Source organism: Schistocerca nitens, chromosome 2, assembly GCF_023898315.1.
Source record: "Schistocerca nitens isolate TAMUIC-IGC-003100 chromosome 2, iqSchNite1.1, whole genome shotgun sequence".
Classification (NCBI taxonomy): Eukaryota; Metazoa; Arthropoda; class Insecta; order Orthoptera; family Acrididae; genus Schistocerca; species Schistocerca nitens.
The window spans coordinates 867,254,719-867,279,373 of NC_064615.1; the positions used below are offsets into that span (position 1 = coordinate 867,254,719).

Here is a 24,655-nt window from a genome sequence, read left to right on the forward strand (position 1 = left end):
ATCGAAAAAGTTCAAAGAAGGGCAGCTCGTTTCGTATTATCGCGAAATGGAGGAGAGAGTGTCACGCATAATATACGCGAATTGGGGTGGCAATCCTTACACCAAAGGTGTTTTTCATTTGCGGCGAGATCTTTTCAAGAAATTTCAATCACCGGCTTTCTACTATAAATGCGATAATATATTACTGTCGCCAACCTACATAGCGAGAAATGATCATCGTAATAAAATAAGAGAAACAAGAGGACCCGTGCGAAACTTTCGCACTTTTATAGTTTTAAATAATGACAGTATTTGAAATAAGAATAGATGTTGGATAAGGGGAGTTGTGGGAATGAAGAGATACATCTTTAAAAATGAAGCGAATACTGTAAAATAATAATCATGAATTTATGTTATATCCTTAATGTATATTTCCGTGCTTATTGCTTGTAATTTCTAACTTTAGACCGTAATATTTACATTTACTTGTTGCTGAAGAGGCGTTTAGTGAGAAATACGAATACAAAATACAAAGAAGTAAACAAATCCGAAATGTGTAGGTTAGAACGTAGAGTTCGCTTCTTGTCCGGTGCATTACTAAGGGCGCAATAACCTCTAACTGTATTTTGAGATTTTAATTGTACATCGTACTTAATGTAAGCACGTAGCAGCAACAGGTAAATCACAATTCAAGGGGACAATGACAAATATGTTTGTTGTTTCGGTAAGTATATTCGTTTAGAAACGTCACCTTGTACGACTTGCAGAGGTAATGGACTACCGCAGTGGTTGATATTGTATACAAATAATGCAGTTAATAAATAGTTTAAAACAAATAAAATGGTATTTGTGATAAGATAACATGAAAAGGGAGTCTGTTGTGGATCATTAATAAGTTAGTTTCGTAAAATATAGGTGTGATTGGTTCAAAGCAAATTCAAATGGCTCAAATGGCTCTGAGCACTATGGGACTTAACATCTGAGGTCATCAGTCTCCTAGAACTTAGAACTACTTAAACCTAACTAACCTAAGGACAGCACACACATCCATGCCCGAAGCAGGATTCGAACCTGCGACCGTAGCGGTCGCGCGGTTCCAGACTGAAGCGCTTGAACCGCTCGTCCACACCGGCCGGTAATATAGGTATGAAGCTGGGCATCCATGACGCCCATTTGCCTATCATAGTCAAGTCTCTTCTATGTTAAGATTTTCCACAAGTAGTTTTAGCGCAAATCGGTCTGCAGTGTTAGAAGCCGGTTAAAAAACCTTCTAACGATACCTCATTATTCCCTGTGCGATTAGTATGTGTTGGGAAAAAGGGATGCTGACTTTTTTTAGAAATAATGTATATGATCAGAACTCGAACGGAAATATTAAAGTGTTCACTTTTTTCCTACGAGCTGTTAGAGAATGGAACGATAGATAAATAGTCTCAAGGTAATTCGAAGAACCCTCTGCCACGAAAGTACGTGTGAATTTTAGTCATGCAGGTGTCGAGCCAGAAAACCATAGAAATTTGAGTAAGACAACACACAAGAGGAAAGACCCTTAGAATTTTTTTTTCCATGCGCAAGAAGGAATAATTGAAAGAAATAGCATTTCTCTGTTATAAGCTCGTGTAGTTATGACATGGAAACCAATTTCACTGTCTTACTGCTTAGTGAAATAACGATAGTTGCGAGTGCACACTTCGCTTCTTTGCTGTGTAAATTACGACGTTATCAAAGTACTGAGAGTTCGCTGCTTTCATTCTCGACGTAACTGTCTGACACATGCAGTTTTCAAATTTTCAGATGTTATGTTTCTGCCTGAACTCGAGTTTCTCGGATGTCATGCTAAAGCAAAGTACTGTTAGCTTATTCTATGTGCTTTATGTGAGTAAAACACTTTAATTTTATTACTTATATTAAATCATTATTGCATAATTTTATTGTTATTAATACTTTATGTGGCACCTCAAGTTCTGTTTGGGGCGGTGGAGAGGGCGACACAGAAACAAATTCTGATTCGCCCTAGAACTGAACCCTGGATGCGCACGTGACTCAAACCCTCTACAACAAGTGTGCTCAACCTTTTAGCCTACCTGGGCCACATTGGAAGAAGACGGTTATTTTTCGGTCGCAAATAACATACTTAACACAGTTAAAAATAACTGCTGAGAGAGGGAAAAAATCCGGGATGGCCCAACGAGAGAATAACATCGCGTGGTGGGAGTTCCAGATCGAAAATGTTCAATTTATCATAACAATACATAAACGGAATTTTATGGCATTTCTATTTTTTTCTGGCGGTGGGATAGATGCTCACTTCATGGACCCCGTTGGTACATGGTTTCGGACACAATTGACCCGCGGATTGGACGCCCCTGCTCTAAACCAAGGGGTACATGTGTGAAGAACTCGGATATGCTTAGGATGATTTGCGATTGTCGAATCTGTAACTAAAATGACAAAAAAAGTACAAACGTAACCAAATGTCGTGTGACATGAGATTTTGAAAGAACCGGGAAGCTGAAGGGCGTCGTAAAGCCTGAAGATGCAGTCCACGAGTGTCCAGATGTGTTCAACGAATGCATTCGGAAGCTACGGAGCCAAGTTCGAGGACGGAGTTGCGGCGGCGGTCGCCAGGCGGCAGCACGCTCGGCAGCCACGTGATTGGCGGCCGCTCGCCCCCACCCGCGCGCCGTTCTGGGAAGCGGGACTTATGCCCGCAATAAAACGCGCGGGCGCGCGCGCCGTCACACCACTGTTGGGTTCGCGCCGCGGACAGTCGGCAGGTAGGGTCTGGGAACTGTCAGGCAGCTGGTCCACGGTAGCTTGGTAGTGGTACAAGAGCTAGGCGAGATTGCCGTGGACGACGCGTCTCGAGTGACCAGGACACACAGACACACGAGTGGTGCGGCAACCAGCATGTCGACCGCAGCGGCAGCGATCTCTGTGCTGGCGTGCGCCCTCCTCTGCGGAGCGGGACACGCCTTCCCCGTGGGAGGAGACATCTCGGACACAAACGCAATGGTGAGTACGCCAGCAGCTGCGGTATCTGTATGCAGGGCACTAAGGAACTTCTCTCCGCCGCACTCACAGGTTGCCTTCTTATTTTCGCGCTACTCGTAAAGTAGCACTTTAAATACGAAACAAACAGTTTACTTGGGAAGGGTACAGGAGTAGTTCTTACGCACATTTAGGATATTTCCATTTCAGCGCTTGCAACGCATTGCAGTTTCTTCCATAAAAACTCTACTTGTTATGAGATGCTTTAATTTTATCTGAGCTGTCTTGGGTAAACTTTAAAAAAATTAGTCGGCAACCTCCCATTATACAGAACATTTCCTACAGAGAGTATGAAACTAGCTAACCACTATTGTTTACTCTTTTCAAAACACTTACTTCAAATAAGTATAGGGAGGCGTATATTTTCACATGTTTGTTGTTTCATCTTCTTGATACAAAAACCTGATATTTGCAAATAATAAAGTATAAAAATATGAATGCCCTTCTGTATATATTGTAGACCAGCCACTGTTTTGTGCTTTTCGTTTATAAGTGCGTTTTTAACTTGCTCTTACAATCCTGCACTCACTACTACCACTAATTACTACCGTAGAATGCTGAAAGAATCCCTCGAAACATCCATAAATCATTATTTTTACAATTTCTTGTTCGAAGACAAACAGTATGTCGGTCCCGCAGCAGTAAGAACGTAAAAGAAAACGGGTTGAGCATCTCAATATGTGTTTTGTCTGCTTATGCTCTACACGTTAGTAAAATTTTCGTCAGGGCGGAGAAGACTCCGGAAATATTTCGGACTTTTTTTCATGTTCTCTTTGGTAGGACATACAGTTATCGACTTGGCAACAGCGGACTGTGATTGGAGAAATACAGCGGAACCTTTACTGGCAAAAATGAAAGCTGTCAGCTGTCTCTTTTTTTCTTGGCAGAAAATCTCTAAATTCGTTGACAGTAACGGATAATTAAACACTCAGGCCGGTACGAATAATAATATCTCTTATTGGTGTATCTGCACTATCATTTGGAGGTATTTCTCACGACACGATGAACACTGTTGAGTGGTGGATTCGCACGAAAGCGTCATATACGTATATGTTAATATAAAAGGTTTTCACCATCGCGCATTTTACATAGTTGTTTTGAAATCTGGTGAATATGAAAAGCTTTGAAAAACTGTCTAATTATATATATTTTTTAGTTATTGTTTTGAGTAGCAATTAAAATCAGAACTGAATTAGGTATCTTACTGTCATGGAATAGCTTCCGATGGTCTGACTTTTTTTAGAAGAGTGGTATTGTTGTACAGGGCGTTAATCTGATATAAGACTAAAGTAGTTAAACTGCAGTAAGTAGTCATTAACAACGTTTTGTTGGACGTACGACTTTCTTTTATGAACACTGACAGCTGATTCGGCCCCCGAGGTACATTTTGCCAGATTGAGAATGGAGAAAACTTGCAAAGAATTTCACTTTTCTATTACGTGACCATCGATTGCTAACGAGTATAAGAAAATCAGGAAACATTCAAAGATTACTTATGAATGCATCTGTCATATGAGTTTTGATGTGTCGTCCAATAGCAAAGTTGCTAACAGACTGAGGGTAGCTGGTAGCCGCCCACTTTTGGGCACCGCCGATGGCGCGATATCTGCATACAATGTGGCAAGGACATGTCGGGGCTGGGAGCCAGTCATGAACGAGCGGTCCTTAGCCGCGGTGAGATGACAGCCGGTCTGCCTTTTCGCAGCTGCTGCTGGCGCTCACGACGTGTCGCAAGCCGCAACGATGACGCACAGCCCAGCACACGCAACGCGAGCCGGAACACACGCTTCCGTTTGTCAGCGCACGGAGATCGTTCCGGCTTCAATGGTCTAAAGCGTGACTCACCTCCTACTCGTAAACGGGGTTTGAACTTCCGCGCAAAACTCGCTCGGAATTTTCTCGGTCTCTGACGGTCATTGTCATTACTTTAGAAGTCGCTGTACGGAAGATACCACTCGTCGACATCGGTATCATTAAAGGCAAGCCTGAAAGCCATAATCTCACCTTTCTTCCTTGAGTTGAATGGCTCTGAGCACTATGGGACTTAACTTCTGAGGTCATCAGTCCCCTAGAACTTAGAACTACTGAAACCTAACTAACCCAAGGACATCACATACATCCATGCCTGAGGCAGGATTCGAACCTGCGACCATAGCGGTCGCGCGGTTCCAGACTGTAGGGCCTAGAACCGCTCAGCCACCCCGGCCGGCTTCCCTGAGTTTAGATCACTTTCATAAAGAAAGCATTGCCTCGCTCGGTACCAAAATATAGAACACAAAACGCACATGTTCCTTAGTCATACAGGTGTTCGTTAAGCTCACGACATCATACGTTCGCAAATAATAATTTCGTTAACTTAATATGGTAAAAGATCACCTTAATTTCCATTACGTAAAGGTGAAGTGCCCTCTCAAATGACCTGTGACAATTGTTGCATTTCATTTGTTCATTAATCATTTCTTCGCGCACAAACGCCTTAACGACAATATACATGATTGATATAAAAAAAAACATGATAAAAGTTTTTATACAAGAAAATAAAAACCAGTATGTTTCGCAACTGCTCACGAAGACTCATGATGGCAGGTTTCAAAACATGCGATGATGATCCGTAAGAAAACAACGAATAAAATTTATCGATCTCTTAAACACAGCATTGAATTGGTAAGATGTATAGTTGCCGACGACAGCCTTTTGCATCAGGAAAACATGCCAGATGCATATAACGTGTTTAAATTATTAAATACTAATTAATTATTAATGTTGTGAACAAAGCTTAAGCTTTGACTTGAAAAGATTTACTTTGTTTGCCTACCAGTTTCCAGATTTTCAGTATTACCTCAAATCCGTGCTTTGTCAGCAGTCATTAATACGGTAACGATTTTTCTGAATCGCTTTTTCATTTTTCACTTCCCTCAAAAAAACACTTTTGACCATTGGTGAGGGATTCTCATATGATTTTTCTTCATCTTTCGGGTTCCCATAGTATTTAATTTCCGGGAACTACGTCCCGAAATTACGAAGTAAATGTTCCTGTATACCGGTGTAAACGAAAATACAAACTATCATCTATTTTTCACTCCCTTCAAATAGGAAATATAATTCATGTGAATAAATTTCAAATTATTCGCTTCAAGACACATGAATGCGTGATACTGTTTTTCGTAACGCTAAAAGCTTTCTTTATCCTGGCAGAAGTTTTACAGTACACGACCGATATCGTCGTGATCCATTGGTAACTAGGCGCTCGTGCAATCCCACGTGACACTGGCTACTAGTTCAGTGTTATCTGAAATAGTTTCCTTAGTTCTTTTGCTGTAGTCAGATGCCGGGACGTCGCGAAAAATATTGTTGTTTAAAGCAAACCCTTGTCTTCTCACCTTTTTTTTTATTAATGAACAATACAAATATGTATTGAATTTTAACATTTTACCAGAGGTTTCTGATAGCTGCTCCTGTGCATAGGTTTTGCTTCACAAGATGACGTCTATTTCACTGGAGACACTTTGTGAAAAACCTTTAGCAAAGGTGTTCAGGTTGCGTCCGTTAGCAACAATATTGGAGAATGCTCTCTAGCGCCGGCAGCCCGTTGAGCGTTCTCAATTGACGCCCAATAAATCTGCGTCACAGATCAGTTGTCGAAGCTGTCTGCTCATTGGGAACAGATTTCTCAGGCGCCGTTACATCACACTGGTCAAAGCGCTTCTCGATAGGATAGCTCAACAAAACCGCAAGTCCGGTAATGTCCTTCCAAGATGGAAGGTGGGTGCTTAATCTTCAATCTACAACAGATGAGCAGAAGGCCGGTTCATGAGCGACGTAGGAATTATTGCTTATCCAGACTGCACGAACTCGAACATGAAATTTTCTTTATCTTATCGAATGACGTGGTAGCAAATCAGAAGGTTACGATATGCGTTTGTATTGCGTTACAGGTTTCGTGGAATTGGATTACTTTCATTTTCGAAACTCATACCGTCGAATACAGCGATGTTTAATAGCAGGACATGTTTCCTTTTCGCGTCTTGCCCCCCGCCCCGCCACCCTACACAGGCACACAAATACACACACACACACACACACACTTTACATTCGAAGCAATAGAGCCTAGTAAACATGGGATTTAATTGCATTCCTTCAGAGCCATGATCACTTCTTCATTTCTTCTACTGAAGAAGTACTCATAGCTTGAAGGTATGGAGTTGAGAGTCCATGTTTACTACACTTTTTAGCTTCGAATGATCGTTCCTGTCATATCCCTGAATACTGACCATTCCTCTAGCGACACCTTGCAATCTAGAAAGATTCAGCTTCCTCTACCAATGTCTTTTATGTAACCCGCAATGTTACAGCTCGCATTCATAAACCACGCGCAAGATTTTCATATTATCTCGCTCGCTACTTTAGAACTGTTAGTCCTACAGAAAAAATTGAACCGGACCTTCCTGTACGAAATTTAAAGTACTGAAATATTGTACTGAGATACGCTTTCACTAGAGGCCGTAGTTTTCTAGTTATTCAAGAAAAACGTAGGAAAGTGACTTTCAGACGCAACCCCCACTCCCACACTCGGCTCTAATGTATTGTTCATGGCACTCCCTGTTGCCACACTTAAAATGATTGCGACTGCAGGAATTGTTTCCCATCTTCTAATGTTTTGGTTTTCATTGAGTTGCCTTATTACGCCACTGGGTTAGTCGGGAACTTAGAACTTGTAAAACTGACTTTTGTGTAAATTTTACGTAAGAGTATTGTCAGTTTTAACACCATTGCATCGTTGTATTCGTGAGGGCTTCTGACTATTAAACTACTGTGCTTTTAGGGGTTAAGTTTAGACGAGTTGGCAACGTTATTAGTTTTATCACGACTTTTACAAAAGTCGTTCTACGTTCATCACAATCAAGAGCACGGTTAAGCTAATAATGTTAACGAAGTAGTCGAATGCTGGCAGAGTAATAGCGCAATCGACAGAAACAAAAGGAGGTCGAATATTGGGAATAGTTCGTGTAGTCGGAAATTTTTGTACAGTGCTAGGAGGGAGTGCCACGAAGAGCATACCAGAAATGCCGACTAGTTGAGCGTAACCTGGAGGTGCGTTTGAAGGTCACTTTTGTACGCTTTTCTTGGATAACTCGAAAACCATCGTCTCCAGCGAAAATGTATCCAAGTAGAAAACTGAACTACATTAAATTTCCTACAAAAAGGTCCTGCTCATTTTTTTCTGCGAGACCAATAGTTTGCGCCAGAGAATATGAAAACCTCACGCGTGGTTTATGAATGCCAGCTATAACATTGCGACCGAGCGAGGTGGCGCACTGGTTACACACAGGACTTGCATTCGGGAGGACGACGGTTCAATCCCGCGTCCGGCCATCCTGATTTAGGTTTTCCGTGATTTCCCTAAATCGCTCCAGGTAAATTCCGGGATGGTTCCTTTGAAAGGACACAGCCGACTTCCTTCCCCGTCCTTCCCTAATCCGATGAGACTGATGACCTCGCTGTCTGGTCTCCTTCCCCAAACAACCCAACCCAACCAAGCCAGTTATAACATCGCGGGCTGCATAAAGCGATATCGGTAGGGCCAACTGAATCACACTATTGTAGTATTGTAGTAGGTAGCGTTAAAGAAATGTTAATTTCAGTGTACTGCTTGCCCAGCGAGAAAGAGGCGAGGCTCCTTTACCCTGCACCTGTCTTCCTCCGCAGCAGGCCGTTAACTAGGCTGCGCTCCCTTGCTTACGCTACCATCATCCCCTGCGAAGTTGTACTGTGCGTGTAGCGGATAATACACCAGTTGAGACCGTCCCGACTGCCGCTGACGGGCGTGCAGCAGGTCCCTCAGAGTGCCGCTGGGGAAGGGCCGCGAGCGCAACACGTGCTGGACGGGCCCGCTGCGTGATGTACGCGTCTTTTTGTTGCGTGACGTGGGATTGCGTTCGGGCGCCGCGCCAGGACTGGGCACGGCTTGTGTTCCCGCTGGCTCGCCTCACATCTGCAGCGTACGGGCTGGGCAGGAACTGTGCTCTCTCTGTCTCTCTCTCTCTCTGTATCCTCACTCTGGTGGTAGGGCAACTGGCCTTTCAGAGAGAAATAAAGCCACAGGTTGCAGCTGCGCTATTGTGACAGCCACACTCGGCGTCCAAAGAGAAAACGATGTCCAAACTTGTAAGAAAGATTCCGGGCCAACACGAGATGAAACTCTGTCGACGACAGAAAGAAGAGTGTAAATCAAGGTGGCAAATTAAGTGTGTAATGAATCTTTCACATCACTGGGCTGTGTTGAAACTTATTTATATTAAAATTGTCAGCCGGATCTGTACCCCTCTTGCACTTAGTGGGAAATACTCACAGCAACGTTGCCCGGCGAAGGAAAGAATATGTATTGGCACACGGTTTGTCTGCCAGAGATTTCAAATCACATCTGTAAAGCGTATTAGCGAATCGTAACTAGGACCGGCTCTGAGCAAATCACGTGCTTTACGAAGCCACAGTCTTCTATCTGCGTCTGTCTTTCTGCCAGAGCGTCAACGTCCACAGTGTAGCTTTCTGAGTCGACATTACTTCGTCCTGTAAATCATTGCCTGCCGGTGTGGCCGAGCGGTTCTAGGCGCTTCAGTCTGAAACCGCGCGACCGCTATGATCGCAGGTTCGAATCCTGCCTCGGGCATGGATGTGTGTGATGTCCTTAGGTTAGTTACGTTTGATTAGTTCTAAGTTCTAGGGGACTGATTACCTCAGATGTTAAGTCCCATAGTGCTCAGAGCCATTTGAACCATTTTGTAAAGCATTCAAGACGGAGAGCTGTCTTTCTTTCATGGAATAGGCCGTTATGCTGGAAGAAACAACCTGGCATTCGTCAGGACGTATGAAATGAAATGATCGTATGGCATTGTTGGCGGGATGTCCCAGTCGGGTTCGGTCGCCAAGTGCAATTCTTATTTCATTCGGCGCCACATATGGCGACATGCGGACGGTGCTGAGGATGAAATGATGACGAGGACAACACAACACCCAGTTTCCGAGCGCAGAAAATCTCCAACCCGGCCAGGAATCGAACCCGGGCCCAGTTCATGGGAGGCAAGCACGTTACTACCCAGCTAAGCAGGCGGCAGGCGGACGTCAGGACATATGGCAGGACACTTGAAACACCTAACAACTTTTAATTTATCTTGTGGAAAGTATTTCCGACATAGTGTCCTGATAGAACTAATAACAATGTGTAAACGTTTTCTTCAAAATTCTGAATTCTGAATTGTCAGCAGTTTCGGCTTGTAATCATTGTTTATTTTCCAGTATTTGCCATTTTATAGCCTTAGTAGACATTTATGAGAGGAAGCCACAAAGCCGTCAAGCCATCAGCATATGACGGAGAAATACTTGTAAGTTTCATGTATGCCCACCGTATGCTGGTGGCTTGCACTTAATCAAGTCAATGGTGGAAAATAATGATTACAAGTGGAAAAGGTTGTAATTTCAGAAATTTTATACGCGTGTGGTAACTGCCCGAAGAAAAGTAAAAGGCTATGTTTACTACTACAATTCGTACCTATGTGTGTAGGCTTCTGCGGCTGTTGTCATCTTCAGTAAAACTTCTCCGCCTCAAGTATCATAGACCAACGTTTCGGCGATTCTTTGCAAGTGGCCATCATCCGGTTGGTTAACATAAATCCAAATGCAACAGAGACTGAAAAGTTCACCTGTTTAACAACATGAGGACGCAGTCATATTTTCGGAATAGCATGATTAGACATCCGCTGTTACTCAGTCTATAATTCTCTGCTTATCATATCTCTAGAAGACGTGATGAAATTCTATGAATTCCATTCTCAAGAAAATGTATGAAACACAGAGTACCTGTGTGCAGAGGCAGACCAACAAGACACTACCGTGAGACGGAATACTTGACGTTTTCCCGCTGTAATGACTATTCCATAGAGTTTTGGAACTGTTTAAGGATGACACTGACATCTTGCCGCCTTATTTCGACTGAAAATGAGGCAGCGATGTTCAGGAAAGAAACTGGTCTGGCCAAGTTGTCAGCCGAACCGAAGTATTGTGGAAAGATATCGACGTCATCCGCCTGCAGCGGAAAAACCTTACATAACAAGGCACAGTACTAGCAAAAAAACAGGCGCTAACTGACGTGGCTCCGTGCTTAAATACCGGGACGCTTGGTTTAAGCCACTTTCCACCCGCACCAGTTGAAACGTCCCCTTAGAAAAATTTATGAATTACTTGTGCTGATAAAACTCTTACGTTATTTGATTTTCAAACAGCTGAACAGAACTGAAAGTACTCAGACATTTCTCTGTTTACTTATTCTGATCAACGCTAAACTGACACACAATATTTTTAGCGCAACGCAGTCTGATTTTCAATAATCCATACAAAAGAATGGCCCTGACTAACAACAACCGATACCTTTCATGAATCACTTACAAAAATCATCGTTACTCGAACTACTGCAATACAGCGAGCGGCAATACTGCCAGCTAAATAAAAGATTCTAACTACTGAAGGCACTAACTACTGGTAGGCATAGTTACCAAATGAAATATTTTGATAGAGAACAAACAATTTATTTACCTTAATAATGCTCAAAAGTCATTATATATATATATATATATATATATATATATATATATATATATATATATATATATATATATATATATATATATATATCAGTTCATGGCATCCAGTACTACAAATTTACTCTTTCTGATGGACACATGTCCAGATCGTCTGCTCTCAAAATTCTGCCATCTCTCTCCCCACATCCACCACTGCTGGCGGCTCACCTCCAACTGCACAACGCTACGCGCTGTTCACATCCAACTGCCCAACACTACAATAGCGGATATTCCAACAATGCCAACCATCCACAGACTGCACACAGCACAGCCAGTGATTTTCATACAGACTGCTACGTGGCGTTACCAACATAAAAACTTAAACAGCCTACTTACACAGTCTAAACTAAATAATACAGTATTGTGGTTGACGATCCTACAGCTGTCGAAATATTTTTCGAAATAGATTCACTGAGTTGCGAATTATTGTAGCGTAGTCTGTATTGGGTATTGCTAGAGTATCCATTGGTAATATATGAAAATTTGTGCCTGACCGGGAGTCAAAGCCGGATATCCCGCTAATTGCGAGCGGTCGCCTTACCGTTAGGCTATCCGTGCACGCTCTTCGGACCCACCCTAACCTCCATATGTGACGTTATCCACTTGAGGATATAGACTACATAACATATGGAAGTTCAGATGCTCGGATAGCCTATATCGTAAGGCAACCACTCGCGATAAACGGGAAATCCTGCTTCGACTCCCGGTGCAGCACAGATTTTCATGTCACCAGCGGGTAGTACAGCCATACCCAATAGAGCTGATGACAAAAGAATTCAAAGTTCAGCGAATGTGTTTCGCACGCACACACACACACACACACACACACACACACACACACACACACACACACACACACTTTGCTTTAATCACTTCAAGTGAGTGCTGGGATGACGTGTCTAATGACCTCGGTGTCGACAGTACGTTTCTCTCAAAACCTCCCCCTCTTGTCGTAACTCGATCTTGGATTTGCACGATTCTGCGCTTTTGGCCGAATCGAGAAAACGAATTTGCTGGAAGACCGAAGGCCTTCTCGCCCTCTAGAGGTTGGAGGGTGCCGTCACGCCCCGTCGCACGGCGCCAGCGCCTTGCCGACCTTCGCAGCTCGGCCCTCTTTACAAAATCCGCCGGCCGGCTTTCGTTTTGCAGCCGAGCGTTTCCCCGCGATTACAGCCGCCGGCTTTTCTCTTTGCCGCCGGACCACTGCTTTCCGTTTTAGCCTTCACGGCTGTCAGCGCTCTGCTCGTGCATCGGCAGGTGTTGACAAACTCCGCGCGGGAGAAAACGTCCCACACAGCCCTGGCTCACCGCTGCCGTGCCGCCGCGCCTAGGAGGGAATCGTTTCCGAAGCGGAGACGAGGTGGGCCGCTGGAGGCAGAAGCCAGATCGAGAGAAATGTATCTGGCGTTACTATCTAATCGGGTCAGATAGGTGCTTATCTGCTGCTGGCTCCGACATTAACGGTGGAACAATCGGGACGTAGGATTCGTCGCTCACCTGTGCTTCACTGCTACCTGCTGCAGCGTGTGGCAATACGTAATTGGACTTGCAGAGGTTTGCAAGTAGTCACATGTTGTATCTGACTTCTTCTTCATATTAATCCCGTCATCCCGTCTGGTATGGGGTCCCCTGTACTCACAAGGGAACCTCCCCATCGCATCCCCCTCAGATTTAGTTATAAGTTGGCACAGTGGATAGGCCTTGAAAAACTGAACACAGATCTATCGAGAAAACAGGAAGAAGTTGTGTGGAACTATGAAAAAAGTAAGCCAAATATACAAACTGAGTAGTCCATGCGCAAGATAGGCAACATCAAGAATAGTGGGAGCTCAGGTGCGCCGTGATCCCGTGGTTAGCCTGAGCAGCTGCAGCATGAGAGGTCCTTTGTCCAAGTCTTCCCTCGAGTGAAATGTTTACTTTTTTTATTTTCGCAAAGTTATGATCTGTCCGTTCGTTCATTGACGTCTCTGTTCACTGTAATAAGTTTAGTGTCTGTGTTTTGCGACCGCACCGCAAAACCATGCGAGTAGTAGACGAAAGGACGTGCCTCTCCAACGGGAACCGAAAACATTTGATCGCAAGGTCAACCGATTCCTCCACAGGTAAAGACGTCTGATATATTCTGTACGACACTGGTGACGGCATGTGCGTCACGTGACAGAAATATGTTGTCGGCCCACCTAACTTGTACACTTGGCGAATTGGAAAAAAGATTCTTCTACTTTTCCCGATTTAGGTTTTCTTGTGGATGTGATAATCACTCCCAAAAATGTGATGAAAACATAAGAGTTTGTCAGATAATAATTGTCTGAAAATAAAAAATTAAACTTTCCACTCGAGGGAAGACTAGAACCAAGGACCTCTCGTTCCGCAGCTGCTCACGCTAACCACGGGACCACGGCGTTCCTGGGCTCATATTATCCTTGATGTTGCCTATCTTGCCATGGACTACTCAGTTTGTATATTTTGCTTATTTTTTTCGTAGTTCCACACAACTTCTTCCTGTTTTCTGGATTGATCTGTGTTCAGGTTTTCAAGACCTATCCACTGTGCCCACTTATAACTAAATCTGAGGGGGGGTGCGATGGGGAGGGTCCCTTGTCAGGACAAGGGCCATTTATTTTTCAAAAAAAAAAAAAAAAAAAACCCTCCGCGAAGGAATTATCCGAATGGAACGGAAATCGGTAAATTTGATGTATTTCTACAGACAACCAATGACTACAGTTTCAGAAAAATTAGATGATTTATTCAAAAGAAAGAACTTGTACAATTTAAGCAAGGCAATAACGCGTGGACTGACTGCTAGTTGGCTTCTGTCTCGGGTGCTTTGGCCGAAGTTCGTCTGATGTTTCGCCAACACGAGTGGCTGGAGGTTGAGACTTTGACAATGCCAGACACTCGCGCTGGCGAAACGTCAGAAAAATCATCAGACGGACGACGGTCGAACAACCCGAAACAGAAGACAACAGGCAGTTTGTCAACAAGTGGCCACGAAAGCCTTAACAGTTTTGTAACAACGCGTTGGTCCACCTCTGCACCGAGAGTCAGTTTCCAGTCCGCGCACGAAAGGAATGTTTCGTCCAGATGTAACTAGATTTTACTGCAATTTTCGTCGGACTGGAGTTCTTAGAACGTCACTCTATCAGCACAGCAGGAGTAAAACGAACGCAATACGAGATTTGCTATGTGGCAGGCGGTGGCTGCGGAGCGTGACACGGGCTGTTGAGTCAGTGGAGCCGGCGCTCTGCAGTTGGCAGTGGCGCCGTCCCTCCGTTGCCAAGTCTTCTTCATTACGGAGGTTCCCCTTGAAAAAGATGTTGGCCGAGTCCCAGCGTCGACGCAGCGCGACTGGCAATGAATGAGACACCGCGCGGTGCTCACAGCTGAGTCCGCAACAGGCTACGACGCTTTCTACAACAGCGTACAGCGATGACGACGATCATGATGGTGATGATATAGGTATCAGGGCGCACAGCGGCTTAGTTAGCAGCGCTCTTGCAGAATATGAAATAAATGCTTACTCAGGTTTAAGTCTTCCATCACAAACAATATTCTTGGGAGTAAAACTAAACTAAAATCCGTCGAACAGGCCTCGTTAGGCCCAACGGTACCGACCAATCGCCGTGTCAACCTCTGCCCACAGGCGTCCCTGGTTGCGGATATGGAGGGACATGTGGTCAGCACACCGGTCTCCCGGCTATTGTCAGTTTTCGTGACCAGATCCGCTATTTCTCAATCAAGAATCTCCTCCATTGGCCTCACAAGGGCTGAGTACACCCTGCTCGGCTACAGCGCTCGACATACCCGGACAGTGATCAATCTAACAATGGAAGCCAAGTCCAACAGCGCTTCAGTTCGGTGATCTGACGGAAACTGGGATTACCACTGCGCCCAGGCCGTTGGTATTTTGGGACAGTGGACACGTTTTAGAGATTTGGCAATGGCAGTACTTCAGGGAGTGCTTATCGATATCTTAATATGAACTATAAAAATTTAGCATGGGTGGGTGCATGTCTACGTTCACCTCCATACCCTTTCCTCGCGCTTTAAAAAAAAGAAAAACTAAACATCGACCTTGCATAATACACAAAATGAAACGAGAATCAACGGGTAAAATGCGCTACAGGTTATTTCCTGATCCGCGTGGCTTTTTGACCGCTAAAGACGGGGCAAGGGCCATCTGCCGTGAGAATACATATTTAGGTTTCTTAATCAACAGATGGATCACTATAACAGTGTGACAACCTCACTAAATACACTATAAGGCAAAAAAAAGACGCACCACGAAGGAATTACGCGTATACGAATGGAAAGGAAATAGGCAGATGTGATGTACATGTACACACAAATAAATAATTACAACTTCAGAAAACTGGGCGGTTTATTCAGGAGAAAGAGCTTCGCAAATTGAACAAGTCACTAACGCGTAGGTCCAGCTCTTGCCCATGTGCTTGGCACTGTCTGACTGTCTGATAGAATGCTCTGGGTCGTCTCCAGAAACATCTTTGCTGGTCATCGGGACTCAGTTTGAAGCGAGACTCAGCACTGAAGACAATTCTACTCCAGTCAGTGAGATTCCAGGCCGAAGACGTTGCCTGGAGACGACATGGACGTCAATGGGAAACCAAACCTGCCCGTCTGCCATACGGTCCAGCAACAAAAAAAATGGTTCAAATGGCTCTGAGCACTATGGGACTCAACTGCTGAGGTCATTAGTCCCCTAGAACTTAGAACTAGTTAAACCTAACTAACCTAAGGACATCACAAACATCCATGCCCGAGGCAGGATTCGAACCTGCGACCGTAGTGGTCTTGCGGTTCCAGACTGCAGCGCCTCTAACCGCACGGCCACTTCGGCCGGCCCAGCAACAACTAGCGACGGTCTGGAGTGCCATTTAATTTCATATCAGGACCCCTTTGGTCGTCACCTGCAGCACGCTTGCAGCACAGTGCTCGACGATACTCTACTCCCCGTTTTGTTGCCCTTCATGACAAGCTATCCTGAGCTTACATTTCAGCAAGATAATGCCCGCCCGCACACGATGAGAGTTTCTACTGCGTTTCTTTGTGCTTGCCTTTGCCAGCAAGGTCGCCGGATTTGTCTCCAATTGAGAAAGTTTGGAGCGTTATGGGCAGGGCCCTCTAACCATCTCGGGATTTTGACGATCTAACGTGCCAATTGGACTAACCCATTTTTGTCTTGCTCAATTTTCAATGCTTTTTCTCTTGAAAAAATCACTTACAATTTTTCCGAAATTTTAATCATTTGTTTGTCTGTACATTTATATTACATCTAGCCATTCGGATAATTCCTTCGTGATGTGTAGGCTTTTTTTGTTTTTTGTAGAGTGTATAACACATCGCAGAGATCTGAGATTAAATTCAGGCATTTTTCCCCACAACATCTCGACCTCTTTCCGACCAAATTCTGTCGAAAAATTTTATTTTTTTCCCATCGAGATTGGAAACTCGGTTGTGGTATGATATTTTCGTTTCCCTTCTATACTTCCAACACACACTACGTGTTTCAAACCGGGTTGGATCTGTTTCACGAACAGCGAAGGGACTAAAAACTGTGAAGGTGAGAAGAGTACTTCTTTCTTTCTGTCTCAACATCCAAGTATGTTATGTCGTAATGGAAAATGAAGGAACGTCTCACTTAGCATGACACAGACCTAAAACGAGGAGGCATTCAGCGAGAGTAATGTACAGCAGGAAGTGAGGTCAGCCCGCAAAACTACGCTTTTAACTGACTGCTACATTGTCCGCAACTTTCTCGGCCGATAACGGGGAGCGCCAGCGGCAGTGAATCACGCGTGTAGCTCGCAACAGGCGGTAGATAACACGGGGAAATTGGACTGACGCGACCAGGAACTTTACCTAAACACCTCGTAACTTTGACAAGGACATACCTCGCAAATCCTGTCATTGCCGTTTGCTTCGCGAGCTTAGCGGGTAGCGGTAAGGGGCTTCCATGGGTCGGACGTAGAGATGGACAAGTGAAACTGGCGCATGATCTTCGTTGTCGAGGCACGCATCATTTCCGGAAGCAGAGTCTGTGCCCAAGGCAGGGTCGAAGGCCGAGGTCCTGTGTCCTTCCGGGATTGCCATCGGCCCACGCGTCTCGGACGCGTCCTGAATCGCTCAGCGAGCCCGATATAGCGTCGCCGCTTCAGCATGGCGGCCGCTATGTGAACTCTGCGTTTTGATTAAGAATGAGGTATTGTTCTGCAACAAGATCGCTCAATATTCAAGCTCTGTGTGACCAGAACGGACGATTTAAGTCGACAGAAACACTACCTTCAGCATTTTGCTTTCTACATGTAATATAGGAACTTCGACAGTAGTTTTTAGAAGTTTTAGAAATGAACAAAGTAGATTACTATGTCGCATGAAATAAAAATAGTCACAACCAGTAGTTGCGTAACTGTTCTTCACGGTTACAATGAGTGTAAAGACAAAAAGTCATTAGCAGGTTACATTGGTGCATGCTTCACGTTATTCTTCTGATTGTTTATGTAACTTTCACGAATAGACATCGTGCATCAGTTGTATACAAAGACTTTGTCGAAGATGCCGATACTTTACTGATTCATTATTTTTTCAATTAGTTGTTGCCTGCACCCATTTAACTGTTGATGTGTCTCAAAAAGTTTAGCATAGTGACACCGGACTCACATCACGCCACGCTGCACACGGTTGACGTACTGAGTGGATATAGGTCGCTCAGTTACATGGTTACTGATGTGAACTGAGTCACATCATTTCTGCCCCACAGAGTCTCTATAGGCAACCTACTTCTATCTCTTCTAATTTGTCATTCAAAGTCTAAGGCACGTTTTGATTTCATCCTTTCGACTTTCTCGTTCCACGTTACTCCAACCCTTTCTCATTTTCTTATTTTCTCCTTTTCGCAGTATGGCTTGCTTCAACATTAAAATATTATAACGAAATTTTAACTATTGTGTTTGGTGTTAGACTGGTAGCTGTCTTATCTGCTTTAAAGAAGGGAGGACATATCCGCTTTCGGTAGCCCACAGTGACTTAATTTGCAATGCAATATGCATTTCGGGCTTGAGGTATTCACATCTGTATTTCGTCACTGTTTGTTCGTTGTAGCTTTTTCAGTGGCGTTTATTATAATCTGAAGTGATAATTTCATATGTAGCCATGAGGCCTCGTCTAGAAGTATTTGCATCTACGCTAGATGTCAGGAACAACATAGGTAAACGCCAAAAGGCCTTAACTAAATCCACGGAAATAATCTAATAGATAAATAAATTTTAAAAATGCGTCACAGTCGTGACAGAATCAACATAAATAAAACGGGTAACACTTGCACGTCATAATAAGCAGCAGGATAAGGAAATTATACCCAAGTCTGAGTGTGGTAGTAAGATTATCGTTAAAGGCAGTGCCTTGACGCGTTTTCTAGTCAACGAGGAAGTGAAATCGACTATCGCAAACCAGTGAATTCGCGCTGACTTCGTATACACTCTTAGAATAAACAACAAGAGGGGCCTTGTCTGAACAAGGTCAGGCGATAAAGTCTCAAGTTATAGCATATATATCGTTGTCTCTCAAAATAACAACCACCAACTGCTGGGTTTTTCTGTGACACTAATCGAGGCTGGACGTAATTAAGGGTTCTTATTATCGTCATAAGATTTCTCTTCTTCGAAGAAATCATTCTAGCAAGACACTGTCGTTAAAAGTTTACATCCAACAAATTTGTGATTTAAGTGCTTACATTCGGATAGAATACAGAGGGGAAGTCAACCTTTGGCAGTGAGAATTTCAGCTCCTCTCACGCTGGTTCTTTTGTTGAAAAGTAGCTCCGTTACTGGGAATCGAGTGACACCAAGTGAAGACATTAATGTCACTGTGTTATTGCTTCCAGAATGCTTGTCGCAGATAGTAGCAAACTGACTTTAGTAACTGGCTTTCCTACTGCTCGTAAAAAACATGCAGAGCACAAGATACAGTTTGACAGGTATAGAGCGAAGAATCTTTGTCTTTATTATGAGAATTTTTTCTTGGAATTAAGTCGACACAAAAGAAAGAAAGGAAGGAGGGTTGGGTTTAACATCACGACGACTTGGATGTCATTAAAGACGGAGCAGAAGCTCGGGTGGCGTCAAGGATGGGGTAGGAAATCGGTCGCCTCCTTGTCAAAGGAACCTTCCCGGGATTTTCCTGGAGCGATTTAGGGAATTCACGAAAACCTAAATCTGGATGGCCGGACGTGGGTTTGAACCGTCGGCCTCCCGAATGCGAGTCCAGTATGCTAACCACTGCGTCACCTCGGCCGGTATAATGAGGTGATTACACCTATTTTTGGTTTCATACTAAATATTCCTTCCCTTTCTTTGGCATATAGCACAAATTTGGGAAGCGACTTTTTTTTCAGGGCAGCCAGTCTAACGCTGCAATTGATATTGTCTGAGTGCATAGGAGTTCTTGTTGTCTGTTGTCGAAGAAGGTGTCTGGTCGATTTGCAAGCGCCAACCAGTTTTCTGAGTATTACCTTCTGAGACATCACTGGCATTAGGGGTAAACTGCGAATCTTGCACAGCGGTCTTGATTGGTTGGTTGGTTTTGGGGAAGGAGACCAGACAGCGAGGTCATCGGTCTCATCGGATTAGGGAAGGACGGGGAAGGAATGCGGCCGTGCCCTTTTGAAAGGAACCATCCCGGCATTTGCCTGGAGCGAGTTAGGGAAATCACGGAAAACCTAAATCAGGATGGCCGGACGCGGGATTGAACCGTCGTCCTCCCGAATGCGAGTCCAGTGTCTAACCACTGCGCCACCTCGCTCGGTAGCGGTCTTGGAAATTGGAGGTAATCTGTAGTTGCTTTCAGCATATCTGTGGATGATACCAGATTCGTATCGAGTGGATGAGAGTGACTGTATAGCATAATGGTATGCTAGTAATTGTTGTGGATGAGTGGTGTATAGGAAGATGGGGCAGTCGGAACCCGAAGCCGGTTCTTTCAAAGCAGCAAAGGAATGGCAAACTTAAGGTACCATGTATGTACGGCTGGCTAGCATTTGTATCTGATGCTTTCTCTACCACAGTATTTGGGCCGAACAGTTCGGTCCCCACAGTGAATTAGCGACCTCAGCCACGGAGGAAGTCGCTGCCCTTGGTGAAAACTCCGCTTTGTGGACACCAGGGCAGTAGCAGGTGCACTGGGAAACGGCGTGCTGTACCACAGGCGAGCGGGCGGTCCGCAGCTTCCGATCCCGCCTCAGGAGGCTGTCGCAACATCCTGTCGCCATCCGCTGTCCCGGCACGCCTGTTGCAATTGGCCTCGTGGGGCAGGTGGCGATTTCACCCACCCGAAAGCGCCGGCGATCCTAGAGAACAGGCGTATGTCGAATCCGCTGCAGCGCGAAACCGAGCACCTACCGGCGAGTCGCTCGTACAGCGAGTGAACACCCGAAACAAAGGAAACAAAAGGACTTAAGTACTCGAGCCGGCACCAAGAAGCAAAAAAAGTGCTCCCAGCTTATATCTGACTTTTCCCGCTGCTGTCCGTCCAAACCACAACGATTTCTCTTATAACAAGGAAGCGTTGAAGACGAGGAGTCACGAATTCGACAAATGTTTAACGGCAACGTATGTCGGAGTTGAGCGCTCGCCTGGGGGAGTAACCATTCTTCATTTGACCTTAACTGCTGCGAGAATAATCGTTAATAGAGCATTTTTGTAGGCTCGACACTGGGTTTAAAAGCGTCGCGATATACGGCCTGTGGCTTTGTCGTCACAGATGACTGGAGCAACATAATTTTCCACACTTCCGGCTTTTCTTGTGCGTTTGTTGGTATACAGAAAAATCCTTCGAAACCGCGGAGAGTGATGCTTGTGGTTAAAAGCGACAACCCTTTCTTATGACGTCGCAGGCACAACGCAAGCCGATTGCTTCCGTGGCGGAGAAAAGTGAACTCTAATTTCAGGAATTAGAATAAATATTAATAGACTATTAGTTAGCTTAGCATCGAGCATATTCACATGTTACTTATTGTACCTCAACTATATGGGAATGAATATAGATTAAATGGGCCGGCCGAAGTGGCCGTGCGGTTAAAGGCGCTGCAGTCTGGAACCGCAAGACCGCTACGGTCGCAGGTTCGAATCCTGCCTCGGGCATGGATGTTTGTGATGTCTGTAGGTTAGTTAGGTTTAACTAGTTCTAAGTTCTAGGGGACTAATGACCTCAGAAGTTGAGTCCCATAGTGCTCAGAGCCATTTGAACCAATTTTTGAGATTAAATGAACATGGAAAAACTCACTCGAATCTTGCGCGCTCTACGTTTCCCCGCAAATGTTTACAATGTTTTGGATCAGGCAAAGGTGGGAAAGTTCCAGCTCACCGAGTTCGCTTGCACTTATCATGTGTATTGTATCCATCTTCTCTGGCATCATGACCTCTTCTTGTAACGAAAACTGCAAATGTTCCAACATAACCATTCACAGAAGGTAACTAGTCGGTCTTTAATTCTTAGGTATTTGTCGGTTTTGCCCTACTGTAATCTGGAACATACATATGAGTCAATATGTACTCCATATAGATCTTTCGTTGATCAAAACTGGCTCCGATTGCCACCTTACGCTTCTTCTCAAATTGTTTGGAAACATAGAGATGACATTCCACAATGAAATTTTCACTCTGCAGCAGAGTGTGCACTGATATGAAACTTCCTCGGACCGAGAGTCGAACTCGGGACCTTTGGCTTTCGCGGGCAAGTGCTCTAACCGACTGAGCTACCCAAGCACGAATCACGATCCGTCCTCACAACTTCAATTCTGCTAGTTCCTCGCCTCCTACCTTCCAAACTTCACAGAAGCTCTTCAAAAATGGCTCTGAGCACTATGGGACTCAACTTCTGAGGTCATTAGTCCCCTAGAACTTAGAACTAGTTAAACTTAACTAACCTAAGGACATCGCACACATCCATGCCCGAGGCAGGATTCGAACCTGCGACCGTAGCGGTCTCGCGGTTCCAGACTGAAGCGCCTAGAACCTCACGGCCACTTCGGCCGGCAGGAGAAGCTCTTCTGAGAGCCTTGCACCACTTGGTCGCGAAAGGCAAAGGTCTCGAGTTCGACTCTCGGTCCGGCACAGGAAGTTTCGTAGAGATGACATTCGACGTTGTTTCCAGCTTAATACTCTTTTAAAATCTTCTTCATGCCATCCGTCACGTCTTAGATATATCATTTTGTTTTTACACGGTTGTTACTCAGTTGTCATTAGACTGCAAATCAACCTTTTTTTTTTCAGTTCCCCATGCACTCTCCAAAGATCAATGCTTCCATATACTTTTTTCCTGATAGCAATTTTGACTATGATTTGTGAAACCGTCGGTGCCATTTTCTACAGGACTAGAGGACTCAGTCCAAGCTGAAGGCAGGTGTCAAACACCCGTGATTTCACTTTCCATGCCAACAAAGGCACCGACCAATGCGCCCCAGTGGTTAAGGCCTCTCGTTCGAGAGGACAGCCGTTCGAATTCCCGTTCTACCATCCAGATTTAGGTTCTTCGTATCTTCTCTACACAGCTTAAGGCCGACGCCGGGATGCTGCATTCGAAAAGAATGCACGCGTATTCCTTTCTCTTCTTTCCATCAATCCGAACTAGTGATCTGTCTCCAACGACGTCATTGTAGACATGGAGTAAAAGACTGCTGTACCTTGCTTCCTTTCTGCATCCACATCTGTACGTCACTAGTCGCCTTATTGTGTTTGGCTGAGTGTGTTTTGTATACCACTGTCCCCTTCTCCTTTCCCATTCCAGCCGCGAATGGTGCACAAGAAGAACGATCAGTGTGGGACCCAGTCTCTCTAGCTTTACCTTCATGTTCTTTTGGTGAGATATATGTAGGAGGAAGCGACATACAGGGTGTAATGGGTATAAGTGCAGATATTTGTATGTGAGGTACCTCACCATGTACACACATCAGTGTGCTGGCTGATTTTTCTCTGCATCTAACAGTCTTCCCACAAAAATGTCACAAACTTTATGACCCGATGTTTTCTACATGGTCGTAACTGCGCCTGTCAGTATAGACTAACAGTTTTGCGCCCATGTACCGCACTTCAACACTTGACCTGCTTCCCAGGGGAAAATAAGCATTAATGGCTTGCTCTTGCCACGTGTACTCGGAAGTAGTAACTAATCTAAAAACATGCTACTCCAAATAGCTATAATTGTTAGTCTGCAAATGAAGTAATGTTGTTCAGTGCCCTGTCTTTAGTCACAACAGGAACGTCTGCACTGCACTGCACCCATTACACCCTGTACTGGTTAACGCATCTAGGAATGTGCGCTCTGGGAATTTTAACAGTAAAGCACACCATAATGCACAATGCGTGTGCTGTAGCGACCCTGTGACGCTTTCGTCCTTATCAGATGAACCTGTATCTGTTCCATCTGGTAAAGGTCCCAAAATGACGAGCAGTACTCAAGAAACAGTCGAACGAGGGTTTAGTAAGCTACTTGACTAGTATCGACCACATTTCCTGAGGATTCTTCTAATGAATCTGTCAGGCATTTGCATTCTTTACAGTTAGTTTTATGTGGCTGTTACTCTTTAAATCCTTCGTGCGCATAATCCGTGGTATTTGGCGAATGTGACAGATTCCAGTGATTGTTCGGCAATCGTGTACTCGTCCTATACCGGGGGACTTCCGCCTAGTTGCACAAAGAAGCACTTCTGTACGTAACCTTCCCCACCAGTTCGCGGCGATTGTGATTCCGCGCGATTTGTGGCGGGCGGCTCGGTATAGGTGGTGCGTGCGTCACGCGCGGAGCGGCATCGGCCATCAGGCATGCTCGGCGGACGCGCGGGGTCCTTGGCTGAAGGCAGAGGCCACCCGCGGCGGGCGGCATACAGATGCCCGCCCGCCACGGCCACCGGCTGCCGGAAGGCGCGGTTGTCTACCACAACACCACCAGCCTCACAGGGCACTTTTCGGACTGGAATCGCA

General features: G+C 44.8%; 1 protein-coding gene across 5 annotated transcripts in view; it reads left to right on the forward strand.

The window, feature by feature from the left end:
* Nucleotides 1-2,713: 2,713 nt before the first annotated feature.
* Nucleotides 2,714-24,655, forward strand: part of LOC126237143 (matrix metalloproteinase-24) — a 169,375-nt gene continuing 147,433 nt past the window's right edge. For all 5 annotated transcript variants that reach the window (XM_049946975.1, XM_049946974.1, XM_049946976.1 and 2 more), the window contains exon 1: nt 2,714-2,994. In XM_049946975.1, the coding sequence (XP_049802932.1) occupies nt 2,890-2,994 (105 nt within the window). In that variant the 5' untranslated portion in view covers nt 2,714-2,889. The remainder of the gene's footprint in view (nt 2,995-24,655) is intronic.